A 12,453-nucleotide genomic window follows, 5' to 3' on the forward strand; every position below is an offset into this window, starting at 1 on the left:
AGAGAGGGGTTATAACAGTAGTTCGACAAGCATGTTAAATGTAAACCTTTGTTTATTTGGCAAATGAACCCTCTAATTACAGTAACCATTAACAATAATATTCTGTCGGGCATATAACTATGTTGATCCACAAACAACATGGTGTTATAAAACATTAATGCTTTGTTATAACCAATCCACCGTTATCATTGCATTCAATCACCCGTGGATTGTCGGTTGGCACATATAATATTACTTAAACAAATAACCCACACCCCTATCATCGTTCATACATAACCCATTGCGTGGCACGATAGTTAAACCAATAGATATAATTGGCGGTCTTGTTACAACAAATTAAAATCAATTACAATGTGGTCCAATTACAAACACCCTTGTAGAACACTTGTCGTTGGCAACACTATTTAGTTACAATTGTTGTTTGTATTAACTCTAAAAAGTGTATTAGTTGGTTGAAACCATTCATTCGTTGTTGTGATATGTTGACAACCCCTGGGGAGGTCATGGGGTCAAACTTACGACCTTCCTTTTTTTGGCTTTTATGGTTATAACAAGAGTTCATATAAAATATTTTGGCAATGCTATAACAAGTACCTCTTGCAACCCAGTGGTTGGGTTGTTGGCCAATCACCAACGAGTTCGGGGGTTCAAACCCTACTGATCCAACTATTCGACAAATTAAATTTTTGGTGTTTTGAGGTGCCATGCAATGCCCTCTAATTGGGCCACATGGCAACCTTCCATTGGTCCGCACAACCTACCAACACAATGCCACCAAATTGTGATGTCACCTTGTGTTTGCCACATGTCGAGACCAAGTGCTTCCACATCATGCCACATGTCGCACCCAGATATTGCCATGCAATCTTGTTTGTACTGCCACGTGTCATGTCCAAATGTTACCAATGTCCTGATAAGTTTGACTTTCCTGTTGGTCAAAATCTTCAAAATGACATAATTTCTTCATACAAAATTTGTTTGACACGATTCAAATTGCGTTAATCGTCGATATCTTCGACATGTTGTTATTTTCATCAAATTTTGGGACTTTGAATTTTAGGCCTTTTCAGATCCTCCCATATCAATCCTCCCCACTGAGAGGCTTTTGGACCTCCAAAGGTTGTCATATGACTAACAATATGTTTTCGGTTGTCATAGTTTTATGCAATTGATTGTGATGAGCAGGGTACACAGAACAAGGTGGAAAAATATTGGCAAATCTAATTGTCAAGATTTTTAGCATTAAGCTCACTATCATAGACTAGCAAGTCGAATTTAATATCCAACTTCAACAACTGCTTCTTTGAAGTAGATTTTCCATGAGGAGACGGAGGAGGAGAATGAGGAGGACTTGAAGGAAGAGTTGAAGGAGGAGAAAGAGGAGTCTTTTTCAAACCACCTTCATTTCCTTCGTTTTTGACTTCTTTCTTCGACAAGCCTCCCTCTCCAGACTTCTTCCATTCCCGATACATTTCGTCTACTATGGTCTTCATAGCCATGAAAGCTTCATGAAACTTTGCTTCAGAACGAAAATGATTATTTTCTCCCTTGGGCGACGACATCTCTCTTATTTGAGTAAAACTTTTCGATCTAATTTCTAGATTGCCTTCAACAAGTGTTCTTTCACCTTGCTTGAATTTGCTCCTGGTTATCATGCACACTTACAAACCACAATCAATTCTGCTTTGATACCACTTGATCTAGATCTTTTAAAGTGACTTGACTTGTAAAAATCGTCAAGTGTGTTTGACCCAAACCAAAAACAATTTTTTTAGGCTTTAAAAGTTTCTTGACCCCAAATTGCAAAAACAAAACTTGCCCCTAAAACTCATAACTCTATTTTTTTTTTTCAAATAAACTAAAATAGATAACAAATTCTATATGATTGATTTAAAATCAAAATTAAAAGAATATTTTAATATCCAAAGGCTAAAGATGGCCTATAATCTGATTCCTACATTCAATCCTCGAAATCAAAATAATTATCATGATAACCTTATTTTAAATCATATGATGATTAGGATTTGGTATCCCTTCCCACCCATGTTAAAGTAAAATGATTACAAAGGTATTGAGTGAAACAAATTTGTTTTGTTTATCGATAAGAATACAACCATCACATATATTGATTTGATGCAATTATATTTACAAAGGGAATAAAAGCTTGAGAAATTAATCTACGATAGGCAATGGCTTATCTAGATGTAAATGAGACAAGATGGCAATGTTAAGTACCCCTCTTAACACCACGCAAATCGCGAGTTTCATGATCTATCGCTGCAAATCTCGAGAGGCAGCGTTGCCTTTCAAAAACCAATAAAGGAGATGATGAAAAGTATGGTCGGATCGGCACAAGAGTGGAAAATAAGGTGAAGTTTATTCACGCTACAGAATAGGTACCCGCTCAACACAAGTCACTGCAAATTCATTATCGCAAACCAACGAGAATGATGAGTGGGTGGTCTCCCTCGCAAGAGGCAAAAGTTGGAGCCGCAGAGAAATGGATATCGTCTCAATCTCAAGCTGCTGGGAGTGGCAGTGGTAATAGCAGTCCTCCTTCCTCTAAGCCATCCTCTCCTTGTCACTCCCTCTTCCCCTCCCTTACGCCGCTGAACAATATAAATGGCAATTCAGGTTGTTTTCCTGTGGTCGGGGGCAGTATTGAAAAACTATATGAAGCATACAACGAACTGCATGGTCTTGCTCAGGAATTGGAGAAGGGGTTCGATGCCCCAGCAATTCTCGTGGTTGGACATCAGACAGATGGGAAAAGCGCCCTCATTGAAGCTTTGATGGGCTTTCAGTTCAATCATGTTGGCGGGGGAACAAAGACACGAAGGCCTATCACCCTTCACATGAAGTACAATGCAACTGCCCAACAACCCATCTGCTACCTCATCTCAGACGACAATCCCCCTCAAGAGCAGGAAAAAAGCTTGGAAGATATACAGGTAATTCATTAATTCCATACTCACACCACATTATTATTCTCAACTGCATTCACTGTAACTACAGCTTGTTGCTTCTTGTTATCATTTTGGCATTTTGGGAACTTCACAGCAGCAGAGCAAGCAGCTTAGGAGAAAATGTGAAAGTGAGTCTAGGATTAGTTGAAAGCAAATTTGTAACTTTCTGAGACATGAACTGTCTGCTTCTGAAAGTGTTGTTCCTTTACACTTTATCGTTGGGGTATGACTTGGTATTAGCAGAAATTTGCGGGACTAGAAATGCAAGATGCAATTGGAGTCTTGAATATGTGGAAAGTTGCTTTTAGAAAATGTAGTCATGTTAATGTGGAAAATTCCTGAACAAGGGATACGCCAGTGTGGTTTAGTTAACAGAAGTTTGTGGAAATGCAAAATGCAATTGGAGTTTTCATTATTAAGAAAACACAAAAATATAGAAAATATGATCACATTAATGTAGAGTAAAATCCTCAACAAGGAATATGCCAATGTGGTTTTATTAGCAGAAGTTTGTGTGACCAGAAATGCGAAATGCAGTTGGAGTCTTGAATGTACCCAAAAAAACAGAATATATAAAATATAGTCATATTAATGTCAACCAAAATCCTCAGCAAGAGATATGCTAATAACGTGGTTTACTAAGGTTGAATTTAAGAGGGAATCACAAAGAAAACCCCAATGGCAACCTACAAAGCACAAATGTCAGTACTAGAGTGGGGGAGTATACTATCACATTAACCCAGGGAGTTGCACCCCGAAGCTATCTTTCAGATTGGCAATTTTTTTTGTGCATCCTACACTTAACAAACAACATACGTCTTGCAGTTGCCGTGAATTTGGGATTACTCTCACTTTCACTCCTTTTTTCTGTTTTTCTTTAGTTTGAGCCAACAATAAGGAGCAGAAGCATCCTTCTCATCACTTTATGGCCAGTTTGGGGGGATAGATTGTGGAGGTTTATCACTGGCTTTGAGGAGAGAATAACTCTTATAGACTGGTCTCCCAACATCCTACAACACAACTTCTATATGGATAGAAGAATGTCAGCGTGCAATCCAAACTATTCAAACTCTATAGGGATTTTGGTATCATACATTGTACTGGATGTCGTGATTTAGAAGATAGATTATGGCCATCAACAAACCTTCATGTGGCGAAAACTAACATTTTTTTGTTTGTTTGAAAATTATGTCTTATATATATATATATAGTTTTTATGTCAACAGAACAAAAATTGGAAGGTTATAAACTTATATATATTGAAGCTTATATCCTCATCCCCAGAGCTACCAAAATGAAAATAAAGTGAAAATATGCTATATGTGTCCTAACTAAGCATGGAAACTTTGGTAAACAACTGCGAACATACCTCATCTTGCCCCATGGTACAAAAAGCAGACAAAGAACTAACCTCATTATTAAAAGCAGACCTACAGTGGATCTTCTAAAGGGTAAATAGAGCAGAGATCCTTCGATGATGCCAACTACCGATGAGAGAGGATGAACTTGGTAGATGCAATGACCAACTAGAGTTGCTGACTAGTGAATGTTTCCTTAGAGAGAACTAAACACTAATCTTGAACATACTTATAACCATTTCTGGCAAAGGAACAATCTCAAAACACATGCTTCACTGATTTAGATTGCTAGTGAATTTGGACAGAAACCATTAGAAATCTCACTCTTTGCCAACTTGAGGGGAGGCCTTGATAAATAACTAGATGTGCAAAAACCCATAGTTTGTAGGAAAGTTGAATAGGCCATGTTACCACACAATCTAGCAGGGTCCTAAGGAAAGGAACCCTAAAGGACAACTATTGGACTAAGTGATAACAATGGGACAATGACCCACAGTCACCTTAGTCAAAGTCCCCTACTCTTTACAGACTTTCATCGATGGGAGGAATCCTGGTAGGAAGGGAATCACTTGGGATAAGTAGTTCTATGATTATGTATGATGTGATTCCACAAAGCCCATTTAAAGAGAGACACAACAATTGGCTCAATGCTTCAAAGAAGCTAAAATGCTCTCCAAGAAAGGCTCCGAGGTAAGGAGTTCAAGACTTAGGGTTTTGGGATATGCAATGATAATAGGTATTTCCTAAGATCAAGACTCCATGGGATGGGATAGAACCTCTCAAAGAAGCTCTTTGTGATGTTTTAACACTTCCAAAAGGATCTTTGCTTCCTTTGAGAGGCCTGGGAAAGACTTGCGCTAGACCTAAGGTTTTATGAATAATTGTGGGAAGCAATACTTCCAAGGTGCTCACTGGGTCAAGGCAAGGGACGAGAAAGGGTTTCTTATGATTTATTCCAATGAATACTAAGCTCATACAACCCTCAAAGAAGTCCCCAAGGTGAGAGAGAAAGACCTAGGTTTTCCCTCTTAGAGTAGCACCTAGGGCAAGAGATTTTATGGATGAAACTCGGGCGAATGCCCACCAAACTTGGAGCATAGGTAGCCTAGACCTTAAGCTTGATGTTTGGACCCTCAGATTCCCAAAAAATCACCTCCCTAAAATTTCGTTGCAAGCCCTACATTTCCGCCCTACCTTTAGGGGACCAAAATTTAGGAGAAAATATGGAGAAAGAGGAGTTTGATCACCAAAATCCTTGGATTAGTGCCTAGTCCTTTGGGCTATGGAGTCCTAGATGCGTTAGATTGGCCAAATTTGTCCTCAAGGAGGTCAAAAGTTGATGCCCTAGCTACCAACTTTTAACAATTACTATTAGAATATGAAGTTTCATGAAGAAAAATAACATTTCATCACTAGTAACATTCATTGCATGTTATATAATGAGTAACATATGCAAGAGCCAGCCAAATAACTTTCATTTTTTTTTTTCAACAAAATTAGGGCACAATAGCATTTACAGTAGTTGCAGTAATTACATACATTAGACATTTTCAACAGAAAGATTTCATCAACAAAAGAGTTTGGAAGATAATCATGCAATATATCCATCCATATTCAACAAGTAGCTCTAAGACAAGATTAAAAGTCAGCTCCAAATATCATAGTGCATCCCAAATACTCCAATAACTTCCAAAGAAAAAGTGTGAGTTCTTTTACAAGAGAAGAATCCAAGTTATGATGATGATGATCTCTCTTAATGGGAGAGATCTAAATATATATGATCCTTTGCCTTGTTCGAATTAGCCAAAGATACCCCTAAAATTATTTTAATGTGCAAAATAACATATCCTTGGTGACAAGCCCACCAAGTAGCTCATAAAGTGAAGAATAAGCCATACAAAATAATCTGAAATGATGAAATAATGGTGTAGAAGGGCCGTTGGAGGGCCTCATTGACTCCTCAAGGTGCAATAATGAGAGTGAGGGCTTCATGATAAATAGACAAGGGGGTTGCCTCTTGATCTCCAAGTAAAACATCATGTGGTGCTCCAAAGTGGCTATGGGGCACAAGTAGTGGTCTCATGGGTCTCTTGATGAAAAATAAGGTTGTAGACTACTCCTAAGGGCACGAAAAATGGTTCTTTCCCTCCCATGTCTCAAGGATGAGACAAACCTCCTGTGGGCCTCAAATTAGTTGCCAAACCCTGTTTATACTGCTAAGCCCACTGGGGGCACTGTTGGTTCAAGTGCATCATCTCGCATATAATGTGGGGCAATGAACAAGTTGCTGAAGATGCTAAGGCTGCCTATGGCATGAGATTATGCTCTGTCACATGGTGGAAACCCATGGCTCTCAACGCTTCCCCTACAAGTGTCAATATGATCCTCTTGTGGGCATGAGCCCCAATTAAGTTGCCCAACCCATGACGAAACCACCTGCCAATCTTGTATAAGATCTAATGTGTCTCTTCACCTTCAGGTACAATAACTCATTAGTGCATCTAAGTGAATCAAGCTTGTTAGTCAATGGCACAAATGAGACTTCATAGTGGGTTTCCCTTTCAAATTTGCGGTTTTGAACATGTAATGGTGTTACCTCCCTAGGTAGGAGTAGTTAATAAACAACCCTATTAGGTGTTCCCAGTCCTTAGAGGGCAGGGCATGTTCAATGTACACCTTTCAAGTGGTAGGTATCATGTGGATAATGATGAGGTGGATTGGGACATAGGGGTCTCAAGGCCAAATCACATGGGCTTAAGGGTGGTGATGACGAGGGATGTCCACATATTTGGGTGTATGAATGTAGGAGGGAGCAGTCATGGTACATGAGTTACACTGACCTTTATTTTTCCACCCTTCTTCATTTTCCTTTTGCTTTTTATTGATTTTTCTTTTATTTTATTGCTTGGGGCTCTAGGGGATGAGACCATGCAGTGTATGATATAAGAGTGATTACCCCCTTAAGGTGGGGCAGTTCATCGCCCAGCAGGGGTTGGGAGTTGGGGCATGCATGGGTTCCTTAATGATGCTGGGGGCACTCATAGGGTCCCTAGGAACCAGGGTGATGGCCACAATGATAAGGGGTAGAGCTCATGTTTGGCTTTTGCCCACATGCTAAATTTTATTGTCTTGACCATATTTTGCATTTTGTGGTATAATTTCTTTTTGTATGCTGCCATATTATGCTTTTATATTTCCTTTTTTTTAGTTGCATCAACCTTCGCGACATCGTTCCAGGCTTGACCCAGACGTGTGGACAAGGGGAGGGAGAGTACCAGAGCTTTGTGGACCCAGAGAGAGAAGATGATGAAATAAGGCATGTAATGTGCAAAGGGGAATGAAAAATGTGGAGTGGGAAAACGGACCATGCTACCAAAATCAAGGTTTCCCAAGTATTGCCCATCCTAAAGCTGTAAGCCAGTAAGGAAGATCCCATGGGACTAAGGTTGAGGATTAACCCCCTTGTTAAGGTGAGGGAACAAGACTACAGTCGAAACCCTTCCTCCTTCCAAGTCACCCAATAATCCATACCCAAGTGTGCCCAAGAAAAACAAGCATAAGCACTTGATTGCACAATGAAAGACATACCTTTAGGATTGGATGGCCCACCTTCAAACATACAATCTCGACAAATGGGCGAAGGGACATATGACTGGCTCAGGGAGTGGAGACATTTGGGACCACATCGACTACATTGGTGGTTGTCAGGGCTGCCGGTTGAAGACAAATCCAAGAGAAAAATTCTCCTATGGGGTCACCCACTGGTGGTGGGTAACATCTGGCTCCAATTGGGACATGAGCTCTCTGTAGAGTGCACGAGCAGTGTACTTGAATGGGAAGGTCATGAGAACACCATCAATCCTCTGGGACTGTAAAGCTGTATCCTTCACATCACAAACAATTGTTCGAAGCAATTGTCTTGGGCGTACTTTATCACCCATGTTTTCATCAAATAATAAAAACCATACTAAAAATAAAATTCTATGCATATCTAATATCAATGCAACTATTCTAGCATGAAAACATGATATGATGATGTTAGCTATGCAAAAATCAATATTCAATGCTACCTACTCTAATATGCATACATGTTGCGCAAGTGTTAAGTATAATCATACAACCAATGTAACCACCATATTATCAAATCAATATGAGATTTCCTATCCCTATGATTTATTATGATATATATTTGAGAGCAAACATGACAATTATGGTATTCATGTTCCAGGTCACAAGGGTGGGAGGTGGGAAAAGTAAATGATCATGTATGAACGATTATGGATGAGGAAGGAAAAGAGGGAAGCAACTTGAACCATTGGATCCTTTCTTCCAACCAAAAGATGGAGATATAAACAATCAAGCTCATGAAACTCTGATGAAGGTCCACCTCGGGTATATCACCCTCATCATGGTCCTTGGACACATCTTGGGAGTGACATGATGAGGAAGATAAGGAGATGATAAGCTCATCATCAGTATCATATATTCGATCATTGTCAAAACGATGGCCAATATCCCATTTGCCTTCTTCTATATGTAATAATTCAAAAATGTAAACCTCATGCGGATCCCATGGAGCCATTCCCTCGAGTTTAGCATAACAATTATAGGGGGAGTCACTAGGGTGAAATTCAAAATGCATTGAGAGATACTTGCTTCAACCTACGAGCATTGACTTTGAGGTTCAATGAAGAACTTTGAGGTTCGCCAAAAGAGGGTTTATATTGTCGTCAAAGGAATCACCTCTTCAAATATTAGATCAAGGAGGTAGACTTGCTTCCTCCTTGACAATGGCGCCCAAAATGTTACCACACAATTTAGCAGGGTCCTAAGGAAGGGAAACCTAAGGGACAACTATTAAACTAAGTGACAATAATGGGACCATGACTCACTGTCACCTCAGTCAAAGTCCCATGCTCTTTACGGACTTTCACTGATGGGAGGAGTTTCGGTAGGAAGGGAATCACTTAGGAATCAGGATGAGTAGTTCTATGATTATGTATGATGTGATTCCACAAAGTCCATTCAAGGAGAGACACAACAATGGTTCAATGCTTCAAAGAAGCTAAAACACTCTCCAATAAAGGCTTTGCAATAAGGAGCTCAAGACTTAGGGTTTTGGGATATGCAATGATAATAGGCATTTCCTAAGATGAAGACTCTAGGTGATGGGAAAGAACCTCTGAAAGAAGCTCTTTGTGATGTTTTAACACTTGCAAAAGGATCTTCGCTTCCTTTGAGAGGCCTGGGAAAGACTTGTGCTAGACCTAGGGTTTTATGATAATCGTGGGAAATACTTCTAAGGTGCTCACTAGGTCAAGGCAAGGGAGGAGAAAGGGTTTCTTATGATTTATTCCAATGAATGCTATCTCATACAACCCTCAAAGAAGTCCACAAGTGAGAAAGAAAGACCTAGGCTTTCCCTCTTAGAGTAGCACCTAGGGCAAGAGTTTTTATGGATGAAACTCGGGTGGGTGCCCACCAAACTTGGAGAATAGGTAGCCTAGACCCTGAGCTTGATGTTTGGACCCTTAGATTCCCGAAAAATCACCTCCCTAAAATTTTGTTGGAAGCCCTAGATTTCCACCCTACCTTTAGGGGACTGAAATTTAGGAGGAGAAAATATGGAGAAAGAGGAGTTTGATCACCAAAATCCTTGGATTAGTGCCTAGTCCTAGATGCGTTAGATTGACAAAATTTGTCCTCAAGGAGGTCAAAAGTTGATGCCCTAGCTACCAACCTTCAACAATTACCTACTATTAGAATATGGAGTTTCATGAAGAAAAATAACATTTCATCACTAGGAACATTCATTGCATGTTATATAATGAGTAACTTATTCAAGAGGCAACCAAATAGCTTCCGAAAAAATTTCTTCAACAAAACTGGGGCACAATAACATTTACATTAGTTGCAGCAATTACATACATTAGACATTTTCAACAGAAAAATTTCATCAACAAAAGAACTTACAAGATAATCATGCAATATATCCATCCATATTTAAGAAGTCGCTCCAACACAAGATAAAAAATCAGATCCAAAAATCATAGTGCATCAAAGACACTCCAATAGCTTCCAAAGAAAAAGTGCAAGTTCTTTTACAAGAGAAGAATCCAAGTAATGATGACGATGAAGATCTCTCTCAATGGGAGAAATCTAAATATATATGATCCTCTATCCTATTCGAATTAGCCTAAGATGCCCCTAAAATTATTTTAATGTGCAAAATAACATATCCTTGGTGACAAGCCCACCAAGTAGCTCATAAAGTGAAGAATAAGCCATCCAAAATGAGTCGAAATGATGAAATAATGGTGTAGAAGGGCCGTTGGAGGGCCTCATTGAGTCCTCAAGGTGCCATAATGAGAGTGAGGGCTCCATGAATGATAGACAAGGGGTGGCCCCTTGATCTCCAAGTAAAACATCATGTGGTGCTCCAAAGTGGCTCTGGGGCACAAGTAGTGGTCTCCTGATGAAAAATAAGTCTGTATATTGCTCCTGAGGGCATGAAAAATGGTGCTTTCCCTCCCATGTCTCAAGGGCAAGACAAACCTCCTTTGGGCCTTGTTACCCACCATTTTGTGGGTGGTATCCCTAGGAGAATTTTTTTTCTCCAAGATGGTCCTCTGCCGGCAGCCCCCTGCAGCCACCAACTAGCTCGTTGTGCCATTTCTCTGCCACCTGAGCCAGCCATGTGGTCCCTCACCCATCTGCCATGATCGTATGTTTGAAGGTGGGCCTCTCGAACCTAAAGGTATGTCTTGTCATTTGGTAATTGAGTATTGTAGTTTGCTTATCATGGACACTTCTGGGCATGGATTAATGGGGGGATTCGACGAAAAGAATGGGCTAGGTCTGTGCTCTTGTCCCCTAGACCCCTTTTTCGATGTTAACCTTGGATTCTAGTCCCGTGGGATCTCTTTTACTGACCATTTGGCTTTAGGGATGGTACTTCATGGGAAACCCTGATTTTGGTTGCGTGGTCCCACTCCCTCATCCACATATATTGCCCCCTTTCCACTCATTATAACCCCATTCATCATTTCTCCCACTTGGGTCCACATTCCTCCACTGGGTCCACATAGGGTTAGCTTTCCCCTTCCCCTTGCCCACACCTTAGGTCAGGCCTGGAATGATGCCTCGGAGGTTGATGTAGCTGAAAAGAAAAGCAAAAGCATAATTGGCCACATTCAACAGGAAAATGTACCATAAAATGCAAAAGATGGCCGAGACTAACACATTTAGCACGGGGGCAAAAGCCAATACATGAGCTCTACCCCATCATCATGGCCATCACCCTTGTTCCTATAGGCCCTAGATGAGCCTCCTTTACCATTTAAGAACCCATGATTGTCCCAACCCTTGGTGGGCAATGAACCGCCCTACCTTAAAAGGGGTATCCACTGCGATATCTCACACATCATGCTCTTACCCCTTGAGCCCCAAGCAGTAATTAAAGAAAAATCATAGAAGACAGAAGGCATATAAAGAAGGGTGGAACGTTCAATTCATAAAAGATTGAATGTTTGAAGCATGCTTGGATTGGTGGATATATCTGATTTAGTTGATTAGGAGAGATGAAGCATCTTATGGCAAGATGTTTGGGAGGACATCTGGTCGGCCTATGTGTTGATGTCTAGATCTCGAAGTAGGGAGGGTGGCGTTGGTCATGGAGCTTCGACCTTGGATATGCACCTAGATCCCTGGGCTGGTGGTAGAGCTTAAAAGCCTGATGGTACCTATAGTGGCTAAAGCTTGAGTCCATCTTAGTCCCATTCGATTGGAGTACCTTGGTCAGGTATCTAATCTGTAGCACTGCGTGTGCTGAGACTCTTCATAGAGCATATCATTTTGAGATCTTCCATGTACCTTTGTATATATGTAATTATGAATACCTCCCTAGTTAAGAGGGAACGTTGAAGAATGTAAATAGTATCGGTCTTCGTAATTGTATTTGAGTCATCAAGGTAGGGCCGACTTGGTGAGGAGGTGAGAAATGACTATTTTGACTCAAAAATATTTTTCTTTACATGATACAAAAGCCCAAGAAGGGTTTAATAAATATGACAATGACTCTTATGATTCAAGAGAAACACTAGAAGCCTACAATGGAGGCTTTGACCTAA

The 12,453-nt window shown here is 40.3% G+C and overlaps 1 protein-coding gene across 1 annotated transcript in view; it reads left to right on the forward strand.

The window, feature by feature from the left end:
- Window positions 1–2,214: 2,214 nt before the first annotated feature.
- ARC5 (P-loop containing nucleoside triphosphate hydrolases superfamily protein) overlaps window positions 2,215–12,453 on the forward strand; it is a 363,658-nt gene continuing 353,419 nt past the window's right edge. Inside the window, exon 1 of the mRNA XM_089397159.1 lies at window positions 2,215–2,951. Within this exon, the coding sequence (XP_089253285.1) occupies window positions 2,448–2,951 (504 nt within the window). The 5' untranslated portion in view covers window positions 2,215–2,447. The remainder of the gene's footprint in view (window positions 2,952–12,453) is intronic.

Source organism: Pinus tabuliformis, chromosome 1_2 (assembly GCF_031772625.1).
Source record: "Pinus tabuliformis cultivar Carrire ecotype Pingquan chromosome 1_2, CPIR1, whole genome shotgun sequence".
Classification (NCBI taxonomy): Eukaryota; Viridiplantae; Streptophyta; class Pinopsida; order Pinales; family Pinaceae; genus Pinus; species Pinus tabuliformis.